This window comes from Sapajus apella, unplaced genomic scaffold (assembly GCF_009761245.1).
Source record: "Sapajus apella isolate SASKATOON/1434 unplaced genomic scaffold, GSC_monkey_1.0 scaffold5, whole genome shotgun sequence".
Taxonomy (NCBI): Eukaryota; Metazoa; Chordata; class Mammalia; order Primates; family Cebidae; genus Sapajus; species Sapajus apella.
Window position 1 is genome coordinate 38,168,486 of NW_022436945.1, and position 22,249 is coordinate 38,190,734.

At 38.0% G+C, this 22,249-nt stretch overlaps 1 protein-coding gene across 1 annotated transcript in view; it reads left to right on the forward strand.

Moving 5' to 3' along the window:
* The window catches only part of CWH43 (cell wall biogenesis 43 C-terminal homolog), a 61,022-nt gene extending 54,290 nt beyond the window's left edge, over window positions 1-6,732 (forward strand). The window contains exon 16 of the mRNA XM_032274150.1: window positions 6,461-6,732. Coding sequence (XP_032130041.1) covers window positions 6,461-6,539 — 79 coding nt within the window. The 3' untranslated portion in view covers window positions 6,540-6,732. The remainder of the gene's footprint in view (window positions 1-6,460) is intronic.
* Window positions 6,733-22,249: the final 15,517 nt, after the last annotated feature.

Sequence of the window (22,249 nt, forward strand, 5' to 3'; positions counted from 1 at the left end):
ACTCTGTTAATACATTATATCATATTTATTGACTTGCTATATTTAACAATCCTTGCATCCCAAGGATAAATCCCCCTTGATCAGGGGTATGATTCTTTTAATGTACTACTAAATTCAGTTTGCTGGTATTTTGTTGAGGATTTTTTACATGTGTTCATTAGGAATATTGGCCTATAGTTTTATTTTCTTGTAGTGTCCGGGTCTGGCTTTGGTATCAGGCTAATAATAGCCTCATAAACTGAATTTGCAAGTATTCCCTCCTCTTCCATTACAAAAGAGTTTGAGAAGGATGAGCATTAATTTTTCTTTTCTTTTTTCTTTTTTTGAGACAGAGTCTCATTCTTGTCATCCATGCTGGAGTGCAATGGCTGATCTTGGCTCACTGCAACCTCCGCCTCCTGGGTTCAAGCGATTCTCCTGCCTCAGCCTCCCGAGTAGCTGGGATCACAGGCACCTGCCACTATGTCCAGCTAATTTTTGTACTTTTAGTAAAGACCTGGGGTGTTGCCATGTTGGCCAGGCTGGTCTCAAAATCCTGACCTCAGGTGATCCGCCCACTTGGCCTCCCAAAGTGCTGGGATTACAGATGTGAGCCACCACACCCAACCAAATTTTTCTTTAGATGTTTGGTAGAATTCACCAGTGAGGCCATTAGGTCTGGGCTTTTTGCTTTTGAGGAGGTTTTTGATTACTAATCCAATCTCCTTATGCATTATTGAATTGTTCAGATTTTGTATTTCTTCACGAGTCAGTCTCAGTAGATTGCTTGTTACTATGAATTGGTCTATTTCTTTCTTTTAGGCTATTCAATTTTTTTTGCATATTATTGCTTATAGTAGTCACTTATGATTTTTTGTGTTTCTGTGGTATCAGTTGTAACATCTTCACACTGATGTATAATTTTATTAATTTGATTTTCTCTTTTTTTCTTAGTAAGTCTAGCTAATGGTTTGTCCATTTTATCTTTCAAAAACCAACTCTTAGTTTCATTGATCTTTTTTATTTTTCTATTCTCTATTTCATTATTTTTGCTCTGATATTTATTATTTGCTTCCTTTTATTGACATTGCGCTTTGTTCTTTTTCTACGTCCACAGGTATAAATTTAGGTTTTTTGATGTCTTTATTTTTTCTTAATGTAGGTGTTTTTGCTATAAAAATTTCCTCTTAAAACTGTGTTTGCTACATCCCATACGTTTTGGTACATTGTGTTTCCATTTTTACTTGTCTTAACATAATTTAAAATTGTCCTTTTGATTTCTTTTTTGATCCATTGGCTGTTTAGGAAAGTGTTGTTTAATTTCCACATACTTGTGAATTTTCCAGGTTTATTCCTGTTATTGATTTGTAATTTAACTATTGTTGTTGGAAAGGATACTTAAAATAATTTCAGTTTTCTCGAATTTGTTAAGGCTTGTTTTGTGGCCTAACAGGATTTGTCCTGGAGAATGTTCCATGAACATGTGAACCCCCAAAATCTGAGACAGGTCTCAGTCAATTTAGGAAATTTATTTTGCCAAAGTTAAGGACACACATGACACAGCCTCAGGAGATCCTGACAACATGTGCTCAAGGTAGTTAGAGCGCAGCTTGGTTTTATACATTTTAGGGAGACATGAGACATCAGTCAACACATGTAAGATGAACATTGGTTCAGTCCAGGAAGGCAGGACAACTGGAAGCCAAGACGGGACACACAGTAAGGTGGAGGCTTTCAGGTCATAGGTAGATAAGAGACAAATGGTTGCATTCTTTTGAGTTTCTGATTAGCATCTCCAAAAGAGGCAATCAGATATGCATTTATCTCAGTGAACAGAGGGATGACTGAATAGAATGGGAGGCAGGTTTGCCCTAAGCAGTTCCCAGCTTGACTTTTCCCTCTAGCTTAGTGATTTTGGGGCCCCAAGATTTATTTTTCTTTCATATGCACTTGAAAAGAATGTATATTCTGCTGCTGTTGGATGGAACTCTCTATGTTAGGTGAATGTGGCCTATAGTGTTGTTCAAGTCTACTGTTTCCTTTTTGATACTCAGTCTGAATGACTTATCCATTGTTGGAAGTGGGGTATTGAAGTCCCCTACTGCTACTGTATTGCTGTCTGTTTCTCCCTTTAGTTCTATTAATATATTTAGATGCTCTGATGGTGGATGCACATATATTTATAATCATTCTATTGATGAATTGAGCCCTTTAGTATTATATAATAACCTTCTTTGTCTCTTCTGATAGTTTTTGACTTAAAGTCTACTTTGTCTAAGTAGAGCCATCCCTCGTCTTTTTTGGTTATCATTTGCATGGAATGTCTTTCCAAACCTTTACTTTCAGTCTATGTATGTCCTTAAAGGTAAAATGAGTTTTTTATAGGCAGCATTTCTTATAGCTTATATTTTGAAATCCACCTAGCCACTCTGTCTTTTGATTAGAGAGTTTAATCCATTTAATTTAGTTAAGGACTTAGTATTGCCATTTAAATAGTTGTTTTCTGACTGTTTAATAGTTCCTTCATTCTATTCTTCCTCTTTCCCTTATGATTTGATGATTTTTTTGGTAGTGGTATGCTTCGATTGCTTTCTCTTTATCTTCTGTGTATCTACTATAGGTTTTTTATTTGTAGATAACATGAGTCTTACGTAAACCATAACCTTTTATTTTAAGCTGAAAACAACTTTGTCTGCTGCATATAAAAACTCTGAGATTTAGCTTTTCCTCCCACTACATTTTATGTTATTGATGTCCCAATTCACATATTTTATATATCATGTATCCATTAACAAATTTTTGTAGCTATAGTTATTTTGAATACTTCTGTCTTTTAACTGTTACACTAGAGTTTAAAATGATGCTGCATCAGCATTATAGTATTAAAGTATTCTGAATTTGACTATGTTATTATCTTTACGATAAGTTTCATACTTTCATATGTATCCACATTGTTAATGTCCTTTCATTTCAATTTGAAAAACCCCATTAGCATTTCTCATAAAGTGCATCTAATGATGATGAACTCCTGCAGTTTTTGTCTGTTTGGGGAAGTCCTTATCTCTCCTTCATCCTTGAAGGACAGCCTTGCTATATACTATTCTTGGTTGGCAGTTGTTTTCTTTTACCACTTTGAATACATCATCTCAATTTCTTTTGGCTTGCAAGGTTTCTACTGAGAAACACGCTAATAGTCTTATAGGGGTTCTCTTGAATGTTTTTCTCTTTGCTTTTCCCTTGCTGCTTGCAAAAATTTTTTGTCTTTGATTTTTAAAAATTTGATTATAATGTGTCTTGGTGACAATCTCTTTATATTTAATATATTGGGGGTTCATTGGGCTTCATGATCTGCATGTTAATCTTCCTCTCCAAATTTGGAAAGTGTTCAGCTGCTTTTTTAAAAATAAGCTTTCTTCTCCCTTTTCCTTCTTTCTCTGCTTCTTCTGGAACACCTATAAGGTGTATATTGTTTTGCTTGATGATGCCCTATTTTTTCTGTAGGCTATTTTCACTTTTTCATTGTTTCTTCTTTCTATGACTCTGACTGGGTAATTTCAATGATCAGACTTTGAGCTCTCTGATTCTTTCTTCTGCTTGATTGAGTCTGCTGTTGAATCTTTTTATTGAAGTTTTCAGTTTAGTTATTATGTTCCTTAGCTCTAGAATTTCTGTTTCATTCTTTTTTATGATTTCTGTCTCTTTATTGAGCTTCTCATTTTGTTTATGTACTGTTTTTTTTTAAAATTTTGTTTAGTTGTCCGTGTTCTCTTGTAGCTCACTTATCTTCTTTAAGATGATTATTTTGAATTTTTTATTAGGCAGTTTTTCATCTACATTTCTTTAGAGTCAGTTACTTGTGTTTTATTTGTTCCTTTGGTGGGATCATGTTTCCTTGATTATTTGTGATCCTTATGGCCATGCACTTGTATCTGTACATTTAAAAAAGTGGACACCTCTTCTAGACTTTACAGATGGGCTTTGGCAGGGGAAGCCTTTACAGTCAGCTGGTCCAAAGATTCTCAGTGGACTATACAGCTGGGCTCGTGGGTGGACTTATGCTAGAGTTATTGGGCAGACTTGCTTGGTGCCTGGGTCAGCAAGTGAATAGGCCTGGTGCCTGGGTCTATGGGGGCTAGCCTGGTGCTGGGGTCCATTGGGATGGACCTGGAGCCTATGTCAATAGGGACTGGACTTGAAGTCTGGGGCAATGAGAACCAACCTGATTCCTGGGGTATATGTGTGGGGTTAGACCTTGAGCCTGAGTCTGCAGAAGCCATGCTGGTGCTCGAATGGGCCTGGTGCCTGGTTTCATTAAGATAGACCTGGAACCTGGGCCCATGCAGCCTGGGCTTCCTATGTTGAACCTAGTGCTGAGTGTCTTATGGTGGGCCTGTACTCTGGGGTTGCTGGTGCAGGACTAGATTCTGTTACCTGGGGCTGCAGGAACTGGCCTGGAGCCTGGGTTCATAGGCGTCAGTCTGGAGCCTGGAACTGACAATGCTGGCCTGGTGCCTGAGGTTATGAGGGGTGGCCTGGAGCTGGTTGCATAGGGAACAGCCTAACACTGGGGTAGGCCTGAAGCCTGGGTCTGTGGGTATTGCTCTGGAGGCCAGGTCCATGGGCACTAGAGTCAGGGACCACAGGGCTGGCCTGGAGCTGGGGCAGGCCTAAAAGCTGGGTCTAAGTGTTCTGGCCTGGAGTCTGGAGCTTCTGGGGGTGGCCTGGCACTGGTGCCAGTCTGGAACCTTGGGTGGGCCTGGAGCCTGAATTTGCTGGGGCTGAAGGGCCTGGGGCTGTTGGGGCTGGCCTAGTGTTTGGGTGGGCCTGGAAGCTTGGTCTGTGGGTGCCAGCTTGGTGCCAGCCTGATGCCGATGTTCACTGGCCTAGGCCTGGTGCTGGGGTCTGTGGCAAAGTTAAGTGCTTACTTCGCTCCTTTTACCCAGTGCATAGAGTACCTATCTCTTTACTTACTGTACTTTCTAATGTTAGAGGAGGAGTAATAAAAGTAACGTGACGTTGTCCTTCCTACCCTTTTCAACGAGTCTTTTTTTTTATTTCTCTAACACATTCAAGTGAATATATTCTCTCATCTGAAATCTTTAGCTCTTGAGAATATATTTTTGTATAAGGATAGTTGTTCAAATGGATGTTTCTACAGGGACAAGCACTGGAAAGTCCTATTTTGCCATCTTGCTGACATCACTCTTGTATATATCTATACATCACACAATTATCCCACCTTTGTAAATTTATGACACATGTATGTATATATGTATGTATATCTGCGTGTATATGTGTGTTTTCGTTCTATTTGCTAATCTGATCCAAATAGTATATTATGAACCTCATTCCATAATATTCTTCTTAAAAATATTTTTAATGATTGTGTAACATTTCATTGTATGAATGCCCGAAAATATAGTTAATCAATTTTGTTATTTTTGCATATTTATTATTTTATTACTGTAAAAAGTCTTCTAGGGACTTGTTATCTATTTGAGCATATCCTTGATCACTTCCTTAGGGGTCTATCTCTAGATATGAAATAGCAGAATCAAAGGTTATGCTAAACTTTATATTCCTTATTATTATTGTCCTTTTAAGATGACAAAGGAAGCAGATTTCCTGTCTCTTACATTGTAGAGGTTAGATATTGTGGTTGCTTATGAAGAAAAGGAAGGAAGTAGCCTCATATGTACAAGTCTTAGCTTTTTTCTAGTACCTTTTCTGCTCTATCAACCAGAGCTGTATAATTAACTAGTTATTCATGTGCAAAGTAAAGAGTAAATCTGCAGCACATTAACACATGTAGAGGATTTAGAAGTTCTGCCAAAATAGATTTTTATATGTATAAATGTAACATGAATAACATTTTGGGTTTCATGACTCCTTTGCCTATAAAATGAATATTATTCAAACGCAAGACAAGAGAGAGAATCTAGGCTTATTTTTCAGCAATTTTAGCCAATAATTCTTTTTTTTTTTTTTCTGGAGACGGAATTTCGCTCTTGTTACCCAGGCTGGAGTGCAATGGCGCCATCTCGGCTCACCGCAACCTCCGCCTTCTGGGTTCAAGCAATTCTCTTGCCTCAGCCTCCTGAGTAGCTGGGACTACAGGCACGCGCCACTGTGCCCAGCTAATTTTTTGTAGTTTTAGTAGAGATGGGGTTTCACCATGTTGACCAGGATGGTCTCGATCTCTTGACCTCGTGATCCACCCACCTCGGCCTCCCAAAGCGCTGGGGTTACAGGCTTGAGCCACCGTGCCCGGCGCCAATAATTCTTAAACAGTTGCATTTTTGGAATTATCCATAACCATGAAAAGGGGACTTTGGGGGTTAAAATTTTAGTTTGTCTTTCCCATATGCATGAATCCTTTTTATTTATTCATTTGCTATTTTATTTTATGGTTGGAATTTTGCATAAGAACATACCTTTCTGAATGGTTTTTACATGTCAATGACTTTTTTTTTTTTTTTAGATTTGGATCCTACAAAGAAGGACACAATTATGAAAACAACCATCATTTTCATATGAATACTCCCAAATACTTTTTATGAAACATTTAAAATCAGTTATTGGCTGGGCAAATCTAAGAAAGAAAAGTATGTAAGATAGAAAGAAGAGATTAATGAAAGTGGGAAAATACACATGAAGAACCTTAACTTAAAAAAAAACAAAACATGGTATCTATGCAGTGGGAAATTACCTCAATTTATAAACTATGTTGCTTAATAAAAATATTTCTCCAAATTGTTTTCCCTAAATTTTGGTAAAAAGTAGAATGTGGGGTAGTATAATGAAGTTTCATCATGGAGTTAAAATAATTAAAAATGTCTATCTTTTTAAGGCTTAAAAATAGGATTTTGTTTTCTTTTTTGAGACAGTGTGTCTCTCAGTTGCCCAGGCTAAAGTGCAGTGGTGTGATTACTGCTCACTGCAGCCTTGATCTCTTGGGGTCAGGTGATCCTCCCACCTCAGCCTCCAGAGTATCTGGGACTATAGGTGCTTGCTACCAAGCCTAGATAATTGTTTAATTTTTTGTAGAGAAGAAGTCTCACTAAATTGCCCAGACTGGCTTCAAACTTCTGGGCTCAAGCAATCCTCCCACTTCAGCCTCCGAAACTGCTGGGATTACAAACATGAACCACTGCACCCAGCTGGACATTGATTTATTGATGAGCTGGAAGGACTGCTTGTAAAAATCAAACAATTTTAAATCCTTCTGGGAACAAACTGGGGGAAAATATTTACAAATTAAGTCTAATTACTAGAAGAATAATGTGCATGTTACTATTATGGATCTACCATCAGCAGCAGGCCATCACTATCCTTTCCTGAATTCTGAGAGGTTATCTTTTTCCTCATGCTTACATCACTCCATGGCTGTACATGACACACTGTGTTGATGCCTCCAATCAGTCAGGCCACCAGGCTCTCAGCAAGCAAACCTTAACACACAGAGGGGTCCCGAGAAGTGATTTTCCTTCCGAGGAACCAAGTAGGTAGGCAGTGGGGAGAACTCAACGCAACTGCACCATCTGCACAGAAGATAGTGATTTGAATATTGATCATGGAGGCACATGAGGTCTTAGAACTGGAAAGGACACTGAATGCTGCTTTATCTTTTGGGGCAGGGATAAAAGTTGTCAGAAAGAAAGTTTCCAAAAGTTTTATGTCACAATCTAAGGAAATTCCTTAGATCTATTTAACAGAAGTGTATCATATTAGTCTGTTCTCACAGTGCTATGAAGAACTGCCTGAGACTGGGTAATTCATAAAGGAAAGAAGTTTAATTGACTTACAGTTCCACAAGGGTGGGGAGGCCTCAGAACACTTACAATTATGGTGGAAGGGGAAGCAAACACATCCTTCTTCCCATGGTAGCACGAAGGAGAAGTACTGAGCAAAAAGGGAAAAGTCCCTTATAAAACTATTAGATCTCACGAGAGCTCATTCATTATCATGAGAACAGCATGGGGGTGACGGTCCCCATGATTCAATTACCTCTCACCAGGTCCCTCCCATGACACATGAGGATTATGGGAGCTGTGATTCAAGATGAGATTTGAGTGGGGACACATCCAAACTCCAAATCATATCATATACTGAGCACATTGCCATATGCAAAACACTGCATTTTTATTGTGGTTTTAAAAATGAGTCCATGAATGATCCTGCACTTTCTTCAGAAGGTGGAACCTCATTCATTTCTCTTTGAGTGTAGGCTAGACTTAGTGACTTCTAATGAAGAGAATAAAATGAAAGAGATGGTATGTGACTCCAAGTCTGGGTTATAAACAGTATTGGGGCTTCTGTCTTAGTCTCATTTTCTCGGTTCTGAGAGAAGCCAGCTGCTGTGTCATGAGCAGCCCTGTGGAAAGGGGATGAGGAACTGAGGCCTTGCACCAACAGCCATGAGAGCGAATCACCTTAGATGTGGAAACTCCAGCTCCAGACAAACTTCAGATAACTTCAGCACCATGTTGGCTACAATTTCATGAGAGACCCTGAACCCTAAGCACTTAACTGCTTCCAAATCTTGACAGATAATAACTGTTTGTTGTTTTAAGCCACTATGTCATGGAATAATTTGTTTTGTATCAATACATAAGTAATATAGTCCTTAAACTTATTCACATTTGAAGAACTTTGGGAATCTGGCAACAATAAACTTATTTATTCAGTAGGCATGTGGTAGTGGTGGGAGGTGTCACTTAACTGAAAAAGACATTGCCCTAAACACCAAGTATGGGAGGTGGGAAAATACAAAGACGGCTTGAATAGTAACTACTGATTATTTACCCTCTATTGAGCTAGACGCTTTACCAGTGTTATCTCTTGACAACAATACTGCAAGGCTATATAACTCATGTGTCAACTGGCTCTCTCTACTTTACGCCCTAGGTAAGAGAGCCAGAACCCCCATTCCACTCCTTCCAGAAGACAGTGTCTTCCCAAGATTTCTGTGAATTGTGGAAGGTGAAGGAGACAAGACTCACATTCTTACAGGCACTTCTCTCACTGTTCTCCTTCTACTGTCATATTTTAGTTCATACGTGGTCTCATTGCATTTCTGACACCTGAATCATGCTACTGTGCAAGGTAAGTGCAAGCAGAGAATGCATTTAACACACCTTGTTAGTGCCTGGGGAGGCAGATCCACACACAGACAGCATGAGCTGCCTCTGTTCTATACCAAGCAGAGAGTTTGGTTCTTTTCTTGACTCCCTGAAAAAAAAAAATAAAAAACTCTTACCATGTGTCTCAGCGGGTAGCGTCTTTTACTGAATGTTTGGGAAGAGAGAGGAGAGAAGTGTTTGCATTGTAGAAACTCAAAACATTTTCAAATGGGGTAATTAGATAGTCCCTTGTTTTACAAATCTTTTCTCTTCTCCACATCATGTAGTTTGGCAATATCCTATTTTCTTCTCTAGTTTTTCATATCTCCCCAAAATTTCTGTTAATTTCTAATGCAACTCAAAAATAACTATCTTTATTTTTTAGCCTCCTGCTTACTCTTCAAGCTCTTGGGATCTTAACTTCTGTGTCAATGGCTTATCTAAGTGGGAGGTTTCAATATACCTCTCTCAGTAAATGATAATACAAGGAGAAAGTTTGAACAAAGCAATTAATCTAAGTGACATATGTAGAACAGTGCCCCAAGGAACTACAAGTTACTCATTATTTTCAAGTGCATGCAGAACATTTACCAAAACAGACCATATGCTAGGCCAAAAAGCAAGACTCAACAGATGTCAAAATATTGAATTCATACAGGATTCTACTTTCTGATGGTGGTAAGACTAAGCTAGAAACAAATAACAAAAAGATAATGGGAAAGTCCCAAATTTTGGAAATAGAATAATACACTTCTAGGTAAGCCATGCATCAAAAAGAGACCACAAAGGAAGTTAGAAAATATTTTGAACTGAATAGTAATGAAAACATGGCATATCGAAAGTTATATGATATAGTTTGTGTTTAGAGGAAAATGTGTAGCTTTAAAAGCATGAACTGGAAAATAAGAATAAAAATCAGCTACGTGAGTATCCATCAAGAGAAGCTGAAAAGAGAACAGCAAATTAAACCTGAAAGAGAGTAGGATAAAGGAAAAAAGGATAAGAGCAGAAATTAATGAAATGGAAAACAATTACAGTAGATAAAAGTGACAAAACCAAAGGTTGACTCCTTTGAAAAAAACTAATAAAATAAAAAACTTTTTGGTGGGACTGGTCAGAAAAAAAGCAAAAGAAAGAAGGCAAAACTGACCAACATCAGGAATGAAAATGTAGACACCACTGTAGATCTTACAAACATTATAAAGAAGAGGACATTATTAATAATTTTATACCAATTCATGTCTCAAAAATATAGTTTACCACCACAGATACAAGAAGAAATAGAAAACTTACTAAAGAAATAAAATTAATAATTAAACAACCAAACATAAAACACAACTTCTGAGCCACACAATCAAGGTCAGAGGCAAGAAAAATTGACATCAGTTCCAGTCTACTCTCATGTGCTCCAGCTCATTCCTGTGGCTTCCAGCTTGTTCTTGCTTTCCCCAACTTTACATCCTTTTTCCTTTCTCTACAGCCTGCCTTGCACATTTCACACTCCAATATTAGATCCGAAGACAACAGCCTTACAGGTGACTTAATCAGCAACCACAGCCATGGAAGGTCAAGTCCCTGTAATAAATCCTTATTATATTCTAGTTGTTCTCCTTCTCTGATTAAATCCTGGCTGATAAAACTTCCCACAACAAAAACTCTAGACCCAGATAGCTTACCAGCAAATTTTAACAACTATGTATGGGAGAAATAACACCAATCTTATAGACATTTTTGAAAGAATAAAACAAGGAGTATTTCCCAACTTGGAGAACTCACCATAACTTTGGTAACTTTGATGGTTGATTTTATTGTCAATTTGACTTGACCACAAGGTGCCCAGATATTTGGTTATATATTATCCTGGGTGTGCCTTGGGGGTGTTTCTGGATGAAATTAACATTTGAATTGGTAGACTGACTAAAGCAGATTGCTTTCCCCAATGTGGAGAGGCCTCATCCAATCCACTGTAGGCCTGAAGGAAACAAAAAGACAGGGTTAGGAAGAATTCACTCTCTCTGCCTGACTGTCTTTGAGCTGGAACGTTAGTCTTGTCTTGCCTTCAGATTTGGACTCTGGGTAGAACTTATACCATTGACTCTTCTGGTTCTCAGGCCTTCAGATCAGACTGGAATTATATTGTCAGTTCTCTTTAGGGTCCTTCTGAGTGGACACACTGAACAGCCTTGGGGAAAAAGGCTAAAGCCTATTATGTAAGCTGTTGGAGAGGGAGATGCCCTCCTGAGAACCGACAAAGACTTCATAATGTGGTTGAACTTGAAATGATTAATGTTGTAGTATAATCTGTGAACCCAGGAAAATACAATTATGTTCTTAGCTCTCCTTATTTTTAACGAACCCCTAGGCCACTCATTCACTGTATCCTGTGTTTGAGTGTATTTATTCATCCGTTGCAGAATCAGGGTCGCAGAATCAGGGTCTGCAGGCCTCTGCAGGTGGTGACCCTGATGTGACCAACATCACAGCGACCACAGCGGTGCTTGTTTTACCCCTCCCCCAGCTCCAGGCAGCTCAGCACAGAGATTCTGTTTGTTTGAGTGAAAGTAAGGCAAGAGAACAAGTCTCTGCCTGGTAACCCTGAGAATTCTTCTAGATCTTATCTAAGACCACCAAGGTGTTACCTCTACAAGTCTTCAAGAGCCACATCATTACTGAGTTTGGGGTATGCCTTAATGCAGATATGACTGCAGTGACCAAAAACTTAGGTTACAACATTCAGGCCCATTTGAATATCTGGAAATCCTTCCCAAGAAGGATGGATACAAACAAGCCCAGACTGTGAAGACTACAATAAATACCTAACTTGGCAATGCCCAGACACTGACAAATATCCAGAAGCATCAAGACCATCCAGGAAAACATGACCTCACCAAATGAACTAAATAAGCCATCATGGACCAATCCTGAAGAGACCGAGAGTGATCTTTCAGACAGAGAATTCGAAATAGCTGATTTGAGAAAACTCAACAGAATTCAAGATAACACAGAGAAGGAATTCAGAATCCTATCAGATAAATTTAACAAAAAGATTTAAATAATAGAAAGAATCAAGCAGAAATTCTGTAGTTAAAAAATGCAATGAGGCCAGGTGCGGTAGCTCATGCCTATAATCCCAGCACCTAAATTTAGGAGGCCAAGGTGGGCAGATCACCTGAGGTCAGAAGTTTGAGACCAGCCTGGACAAAATGGTGAAACCTTGTTTCTATTAAAATTAAAAAAATTAGCCAGGCATGGTGGTGTGAACCTGTAGTCCCAGCTACTCGGGAGGCTGAGGCACAAGAATTGCATGAACCTGGGAGAAGGAGGTTGCAGTTAGTCGAGATCATGTCACTGCACTGCAGCCTGGGTGACAGAACAAGACTCTGTCTCAAAAAGAAAAACAATTCAATGACATATTGAAGAATGCATCAGAGTCTCTTAACAGCAGAATTGATCAAGCAGGAGAAAGAATTAGTGAGCTTGAAGACAGGCTATTTGAAAATAAAGTCAGTGGAGACAAAAGAAGAAAGAATAAAAAATAATGAAGCATGCCCACAAGATCTAGAAAATAAACTCAAAAGGACAAAACTAAGAGCTACTGGCCTTAAAAAGGAGGTAGGGTGAGAGAGAGAGAGAGAGAGAGAGAGAGGTATTTAACAGAGAACTTCCCGAACCTGAAGAAAGATATCAATATCCAAGTATGTGAAGGTTATAGAACACCAAGCAGATTAAACCCAAAGAAGACTACCTGAAGGCATTTAATAATCAAACTCCCAAAGGTTAAAGAGAAGGAAAGAATCCTAAAGAAGCAAGAGAAAAGAAACAAACAACACACAATGGAGCTCCAATCTGGGAGCAGACTTTTCAGTGAAAACCTTTTTTTTTTTTTTTTTGCCATTAAAGAGGTTTATTCCACCACCATCATCCCCATTATCACCATTGAAAACTCCTCAAAGGAAAAAGATGAAGTAGACATCCCAAAATAAACCAATAGCAAATACTTAACCTTAACAGTGCCATCAGAGGATGCACTCATAATATAATGTCCATCTTGTGTAAATGTTGCTTCATTAACAAAGGAGGAATGACCACGAAATTCCTTCAGGGTTTTCCCAGATTTCAAACCATGAATTCTAATTGTCTGGTCAAAAGAAGCACTAAGGATCTGACTGCTATCCTTAGAAAAGCTTAGACAGGTGACACCCTTACTGTGTGCCCGCTCAAATCACCTTAAACATTGTCCACTCTGAATCTTTCTTACCTTGATTTTTCCATCTTGGGCCCCAGTTGCTAACATTTCTGTATCTCTGCTGAAACACATGCAGAGGACAGCATCATCCATCATCATAAAGTTATCCTGGGCCTGGTACTTAAGATCCTTTCTGATTTTTCCAGCAGTAAAGTTCCAGTTGCCTCTTAACAGTCTATTCTAACCCCTGTAAAACAGGAGAGAGTGGTATGACATATTTAAAGTGCTGAATAAAAAACCCTTTTTTTTGAGACAGAGTTTCACTCTTGCTACCCAGGCTGGAGTGCAATGGCGCGATCTCAGCTCACCGCAACCTCCGCCTCCTGGGTTCAAGCAGTTCTCCTGCCTCAGCCTCCTGAGTAGCTGGGATTACAGGCAGGCGCCACCATGCCCAGCTAATTTTTTGTATTTTTAGTAGAGACGGGGTTTCACCATGTTGACCAGGATGGTCTCGATCTCTTGACCTCGTGATCCACCTGCCTCGGCCTCCCAAAGTGCTGGGATTACAGGCGTGAGCCACCGCGCCCAGCTTAAAAAACCCTTTTATCCTAGAATAGTATATCCTTCAAACAATAGCAGAAATACCCTTCAAACATGAAGGAGAAATAAAGACTTTCCCAAACAAAGAAAAGCTGAAGGATTTCATCAACACCAGACATACCACAAGAAATGCTAAAGAGAGTTATTTAATCTAAAAGAAAAGGATGTTGATGAGCAATAAGAAATCATCTGAAGGTATAAAATTCACTGGTAATGGTAACTACACAGAAAAACAGAGATTACTATAACACTGTAACTGTGGTGTATAAACTACTCATACATCTCGAATAGAAAGACTAAAAGATAAACCAATCAAAAATAATAACCATAACCAGTTTTCAGGAGATAGATGGGACAATAAGATAGAAACAACAAAAAGTTGAAAACTGGGAATGAAGTTAAAGTGTAGTTTTTATTAGTTTTCACTTTGCTTGTTAGTTTGTTTATACAATCAGTGTTGTCATCAGTTTAAAATAATGGGTTTTAAGATTATTTGCAAGCTTTAACTTGCAGTCTTCAAATAAAAAACTTACAACAGATACATATACATAAAAGCGAGAAATGAAAACATGCCAGCAGCAAAACTCACCTTCACTAAAAGGAAGTTAAGCAGGGAAGAAAGAAGGAAGACCACAAAAAAACCAGAAAACAAATTACAGAATGGCAGGAGTATGTCCTTATGTATCAATAATAACATGGAAGGTAAATGGACTAAACTATCCAATCAAAAAACATAGGGTCGCTAAATGGAGTAAAAAAAGATGAAATGATCTGTTGCCTACAAGGAACACATGTCATTTATAAAGACATACATGGCCTAAAAATGAAGGGATGGAAAAAGATATTCCATGCCAATGGAAAGCAAAGAACAGCAGGAGAAGCTATACTTATATCAGACAAAATACATTTCAAGACAGAAACTATAAAAAGAGACAAGGCCATTATATAATAATAAAGGAGTAACTTCCCCAATATGTTATAACAATTCTAAGTATATGTGCATCCAACACTGGAGCACCCAGATATATAAAGCAAATATTATCAGAGGCTAAGAGCTAGATCCCAATACAATTATAGCTGGAGACTTCAACACCCCCACTTTCAGCTTTGGACAGATCATTTGGACAGAAAATCAACACAGAAACACTGGACTTAATCTGCACTATAAATCAAATGGACCTAATAGCTATTTATAGCACATTTCATGCAGTGGCTACAGAATACACATTCTTCTCCTCAGTACAGGGATCATTCTCAAGGATAGACCATATGTTAGGCCACAAAACAAGTTTTAATAAATTTTAAAAAACTGAAATAATATTACATATCTTCTCTGACCAGAATAGAATAAAAAATAAGAAATCAATAATAAGGGGAATTTTGGAAACTATACCAACAAATGGAAATTAAACAACATGCTCCCCAATGACCAGTGGGTCAATAAAGAAACTAAGAAGGAAATTAAACAATTTCTTGAATCAAATGGTAATGGAAATACAACACAGGAAAACCTATGGGACACAGCAAGAGCAATACTAAGAGAAAAGTTTATAGCCAAAAATGTATACATCAAAAAAGTAGAAAAACTTCAAATAAACAACTTAATGATACATCTTAAAGCACTAGAAAAGCAAAAGCAAACCAAGCCCAAATTGGTAGGAGAAAAGAAATAATAAGGATCAGAGCAAAGTGAAGCAGAAATGAAGAAAACAATACAAAAGATCAATGAAATGAAAAGTTGGATTTTGAAAAGATAAACAAAATCAGCAAACCTTTAGCCAGACTAGGAGAAAAAGAGAGAAGACCCAAATAAATAAAATCAGAAATGAAAAGGGAGACATTACAATTGATACCACAGACATTCAAAGGATGATTAGTAGCTACTATGAGCAACTATTTGCCAATAAATTTTAAAACCTAGAAGAAATGGATAAATTCGTAGACGTATACAACCTACCAAGATTGAACCATAAAGAAGTCCAAAATCTGAACAGACCAGTTAGAAGTAATGAGATCAAAGCTGTAATAAAAAAATCTCCTAGCACAGAAAAGCCTGAAACCCAATGGCTTCACTGTTGAATCTTACCAAACATTTCAGAATGAACTAATACCAATCCTACTTAAAAGATTCCTAAAAATAGATGAGGGAATCCTTCCAAATTCATTTTATGAAGCTAGTATTACCTTGATACTGAAATCTTGAAACTAGATGAAATCACATGAAAAAAAAACAAAACTACAGGCCAGGATCCCTGTGACACATTGATGCAAAAATTCTCAACAAAATACTAGCAAACCAAATTCGACAACACATTAACACGATCAGTCATCATGACCAAGTGGAATTTATCCCTGGGATGTAAGGAAGTTTCAACATATGCAAATCAATCAATGTGATACATTATATCAACAGAATGAAGGACAAAAACCATATTATCACTTTAATTGATGCTGAAAAAGCATTTGATAAAATTCACCATCGCTTCATGATGAAAACCGTCAAAAAACTGGAAGGAACATACCTCAACACTGTAAAAGCCATATATGACAAACTCACAGCTGAGTAGAAAAAAATTGAAAGCCTTTCCTGTAAGATCTGGAACACAACAAGGATGCCCACTTTCACCACTGTTATTCAACATGATACTGGAAGTCACAGCTAGAGCAATCACACAAGAGAAAGAAGTAAAGAGCATTCAAATTAGAAAGGAAAAAGTCAAATTATCCTTGTTTGCAGGTGATATGATCATATATTTGGAAAAACCTAAAGATTCTGCCAAAAAACTATTACAACTGATAAATTCTGTAAAGTTGCAGGATACAAAATCAACAGACAAAAATCAGGGGCATTTCTGTATGCCAACAATGAACAATCTGAAAAAGAGATCAAGAAAGTAATCTCATTTATAAATAGCTATAAATGAAATAAAATACCTAGGAATAAACTTAACCAAAGAAGTGAAAGATCTCTGCAATAAGAACTATGAAACACTGATGCAAGAAATTGAAGAGGACACAAAAAAATGGTACAATATTCAATGTTTATGGTCTGAAAGAATTAGTATTGTTAAAATGTCCATACTACTTAAAGCAATCTACAGATTCAATGCAATCCCTCTCAAAATACCACTGACATTCTTCACAGAAATAGAAAAAAAATTCTAAAATTTATATGGAATCATGAAAGACCCAGAATAACCAAAGCTATCCTAAGCAAAAAGAACAAAACTGGAGGAATCACATTACCTGACTTCAAATTATACTTCAGAGTTATAGTAATCAAAACAGCATGGGACTGGCATAAAAACAGATACATATACCAATGGAACAGAATAGAGAACCTAGAAACAAATCCATACATTTACAGTGAACTCATTTTTAACAAAGATGCCAAGAACATACACTGGGGAAAGGATAGTCTCTTCAACAAATGGTGCTGGGGAAACTGGATATCCAGATGCAGAAGAATGAAACTAGACGCCTCTCTTTCACCATATGCAAAAATCAAATCAAAATGGGTTGAAGACTTAAATCTAAGATCTCAGACTATGAAACTACTACAAAAAAACTTTGGGGAAAACTCTCTAGGACATTGGATTGGGCAAATATTTCTTGAGTAATACCTCACAAGGACAGGCAACCAAAGCAAAAGTGGACAAAGGGATCACATTAAGTTAAAAAGCTTCTGCACAGCAAAGGAAACAATCAACAAAGTGAAGGGACAACGCACATAATGGGAGAAATTATTTGCAAACTACTAATCTGACAAGAGATTAATAACTAGAATATATAAGGAACACAAACAACTCTCTAGAAAAAAATCCATTAATCCTATGAAAAATGGGCGAAAGATTTGAATAGACATTTGTCAAAAGAAAACATACAAATGGCAGACAGGTATATGAAACGGTGCTCAACATCACTGACCATCAGAGAAATGCAAATCAAGGCTGCAATGAGATATTATCACTCCAGTTAAAACGACTTTTATCCAAAAGACAGGCAATAACAAATGCTGGCGAGGATGTGGAGAAAGGAAACTCTCATACACTGTTTGTGGGATTATGAATTAACACGACCACTATGGAGAACAGTTTGGAGGTTCCTCAGAAAAACTAAAAATAGAGCTATCATATGAACCAGCAATCTCACTGCTAGGTATATATCCAAAAGAGAGGAAATCAGTACATCAAAGAGGTATCTGCACTCCCATGCTTATTGCAGTGCTATTCAGAATAGCCAGGATTTGGAAGCAACCTAAGTGTCCATCAACAGACAAATGGATAAAGAAAATGTAGCACATAAACACAATGGAGTGCTATTCGGCCATAAAAATAATGAGATTCTGTCATTTGCAACAACATGGATGGAACTGGAAGTCATTTTGTTGAGTGAAATAAGCCAGGCACAGAAAGACAAAGTTTGCATGTTCTCACTTATTTGTGGAAGCCAAAAAGCAAAACAATTGAACTTGTGGCGATAGAGTAGAAGGATGGATACCAGAGGCTGGGAAGAGTAGTGTGGGGGAGGGAGGAGGCAGGGGAAATGGTTAATGGATACAAAAACATCGATAGAATGAACAAGATCTAGTGTTTGATAGCACAACAGGGAACTACAGTCTATAATAATTTATTGTACATTTAAAAGTAATTACAAGAGTATAATGGTCTTCTTATAAAAGAAAGAGGATAAATACTTGAGCTGAGCTCCATTTACTCTGATGTGACTGTTACGCATTGTGTGCCTGTATCAAAATATTGCATGTACCCCATAATACATACACCTACTATGTGCCTACTATGTACCTGCAAAAATTGAAAATTCAAAAAGAAAAAGCGCTTATCTGTTATATTGTGGAGTGATAAATTTATCTTATTTTTTTTCCTGCTGGTCCAGTAGCTATTTTGATTCTCATGTGTTTGGGAAGCATTTGATTATTTTAGCTATAGCTTCCTGTGAGCCAATAACAAGGCAATCTCTCTCTCTCTCTTTCTCTCTCTCAGACTACCTTAATCTATATTATGGAGCATTAGAAGAGCTAATGTCTTGAGCTGCCTTCATGATATGTACATCAAATAGGAGGAGCAACATAGTTAAGTAATTTCAGAGTAAAGATATTAAAGAAGTCTTAGAATGGTAACCACTTAATCAAACATTGATTAATAACAACACAAATAATCAGACGCCCTAATAAACTATAATTTCCCCCTGCACTCCATTTTTAGACGTAAGAGGCAAATCGTGAAATAATATGCCCATATCATAATCTCAGAATTTGTAATCACAGGGCTGGAAGGGGACCTGGAGGCCGCACAATCAACTCTCTTGTTTTGCAGGTGAGAAAACGAAATTCAGAGGAGCTATGTGACTTGCACAGGGGCATGCTACATAAAAGTAAAGCCAGACCACAAGTGATGATTTCTTGACTCCCTGGTCCAGCATTCCACCTTCCACTGATATTTTCTCTTAAAAAATTTGGTGGGAAAAATATTTCCAGGGTACTCTTGAGAATCAAAACTTCTCCACCATAAAAGCTGGCATTCCAAATTGCAATCCGGCAGCTATACAAAGTCTTTAATTTTTGAAGATTTAAGAACTTGAGTTATGTCTGTCTGTCTGACATATGTCTCAAACACACAGTTGGTGTCCAGCCCCAGACTCACCACCCTCCTGGAGGGAAGCTCACCCTCCACCTGCATCTCTTCCTTTTCTTCTTTCCCCATGTACCGTAATGCAGGGCCTATATCTTCATCTCAGATGCAGACACCTTTCCCAGCCCCTTTTTTGACCTTATTTCTTCCCTTTGCTCTCTGAGTTCGGTGTCAGCAGTTCTGTGGAAATTCTACCTGCCCTTGATCTTGTGAGATTCCCTGATTAGATGGAGCCCAATCCCACTCACTCACTTGCTGGCTCACTTGGTCACTAACAGTTTGCCTGGCTGGTTGGTTGGCTTGTTGGGATTCACTCGGAGTGACTGGCAAAATATTAGGGAAATATTAGGGAAAGCTAGAAGATTATGGTCTCAAACCTTTTGGAAGGCTGAAAGTTTGGTTTTAATGGAACGGGCTGAAGGCAGCCAGTTCATTACATTAGATTTTTAAGTCATAGGGTAAAAGAAATGATCAAGCTTCCCCAGTTAATTGACTTAATTCTTCAAATGAGTCACTGCTGGGTGGCCCTGTCAGGAGGAGGTCGAAGGGGAATTATCCGTTAATGGTGTTAACTCTGGGCCCCGGAACCAAAAGCTTTTGTCATTCATAAAACCACTCTTTTAACCATGTTAATTATCCACAAGCATGTTGACTTAGTACCTCTGTTATTAAATCTATACTGAATAAATGTGAGGAGGTACAAGGAGTCCTGGTCATTAGCGGCAATCACCCTCTGAAAGCAGTTGACGACCATCCCTAGCCCACTTGACACTGTATTCTGTGTGTCTGTGTGTGTGAGTGCATTCATTCATCCTATCAGTCAGGGTCTGCAGGACAGACCTCTGCAGGTGGTGATCAAGGTCTCATTGGCTATTAGAGTTCATCCCCCTCTCACTTTCCCTCCCTCCTTCATTCCTCCAATTTCATTTCCTTCTCTTTGTTTTTGGTCCCAGTCATGGTATCATTCCCTTTATAAAGAAGCAGGATCTTGCCTTTGCTGAAAGCTAGAAGGACAGAGGCTCAAGATCCCACTTGTGGCTAAGCTCCCTTTACCCACAACTCAGTTCTCTCTTTGAAGTCAAGATCTGCCTCCGCCCTTGCTCCAGGTGCAGTGACTTATTTGAAGAATTAAGTCAATGGTTTCCACACATTTTGATGTGTGCAGCCCTTTACAGTTAATGGTGTTAACTCTGGGCCCCAGAACCAAAAGCTTTTGTCATTCATAAAACCACTCTTTTAACCATGTTAATTATCCACAAGCAGGTTGACTTAGTACCTCTGTTATTAAATCTATACTGAATAAAGTATAGATTTACCATTTTTTACCATTCATGTAAAAAAAGGTATATACTCTCATATAACTCTCTTATAGCTGACACACAAGTACTATTATAAATCCATGTGTATTAAATATAAGTAAAGCTTAATTTCTCTCCAACGTTTTTTTGATAAAAAGAAATACAACTAGAAGTTGTAATAGTTTCCCTTTGCACTTACTCCCCCGGCACTCCCCAAAATTGCTGATTTAGTCGGTGGATTCTTTGGGAGCTACACACAGGATACGGCTAGGTTTAGTAATAGGTTACTGGCAGTAACCTATTAGTTATAGTTGCTGGCAGTTTTGAGCACCTAGAGTGTGCCAGGTATGGTGCCAATCCTTTCCACACGATGTTCTGTTGAATTTTCACAGGACCTCTGTGTGGTAGGCGCTATTGATTTTCATTCTATTGTTGAAGAAGTCAAGGCTTAGAGATGCTGACCTTTGCCCACTCCTGCTGCTAGCAAGAGGCAGAGCAGAATTAAGGTTAGGGCTCTCTGATTTGAAGCATGTCTTAGTCACTGTGCTGTGCTGCTTCAGGGTTCAACAGCAAACCTTGAGTGCTTCCTTGTTAAGCTTGGGGTATACTCACAGAACAAGACAGGTGGAGCCTCTGCCTTCTTCAAGCTGCCATTCTACTGGGCTCATCAGTTGTCAATCTTGGATGTCAATCCTGAGGGCTCCCTAGAGTTGACTGAAAAGGGATTGAATGAGTTCAATATATTTTATAAGACTTAAAAAAAATAGATGCATGAAATTGGTTGTGGGATTTTTTAAACCTCAAAATGTGATATTATGCAATATGACAGCACATTTGGAATTGCATTAGCTTTGTGTCTTGTTATCTTATCACTTAGAGCATTATTTCAATGGGAAAATGCATTTTAAGTTTCAAGCACTCAAAGGTTAGCTTTTGAAATAAAGTGTTGTTAAGAGTTTGCATTTCCTGAACTCTTTACTAAGGCGAGAAAATAACACATTTTGGAAAGATTTTTTAACAAGAAGCACTGATGAGATTTTCAGATAATCAGAATACCCATTCTCTGAATATTCTTTATTTTTTAAATTGCATTTTAGGTTTTGGGGTATATGTGAAGAACATGCAAGATTGTTGCATAGGTACACACATGGCAGTGTGATTTGCTGCCTTCCTCCCGTTCCTCTGAATATTCTTAATGGAGATTATTTCTTCAAAATACTCTAAAGTGAATACAGTCATAGAAAAGAAAAAAAATTATTGTTCCAAATTCCTAAGCCAAGTAAATAACTTAGTCTTATGATATATTTTTTACTCAGCTGGAGTTTGCCTTAGTATTCCTTATACACAAAGCCCTTACACTCATGAAAGTCAACAAAAGGTTGAATGTATTTCTCTTCATCTCCACCACTGTTA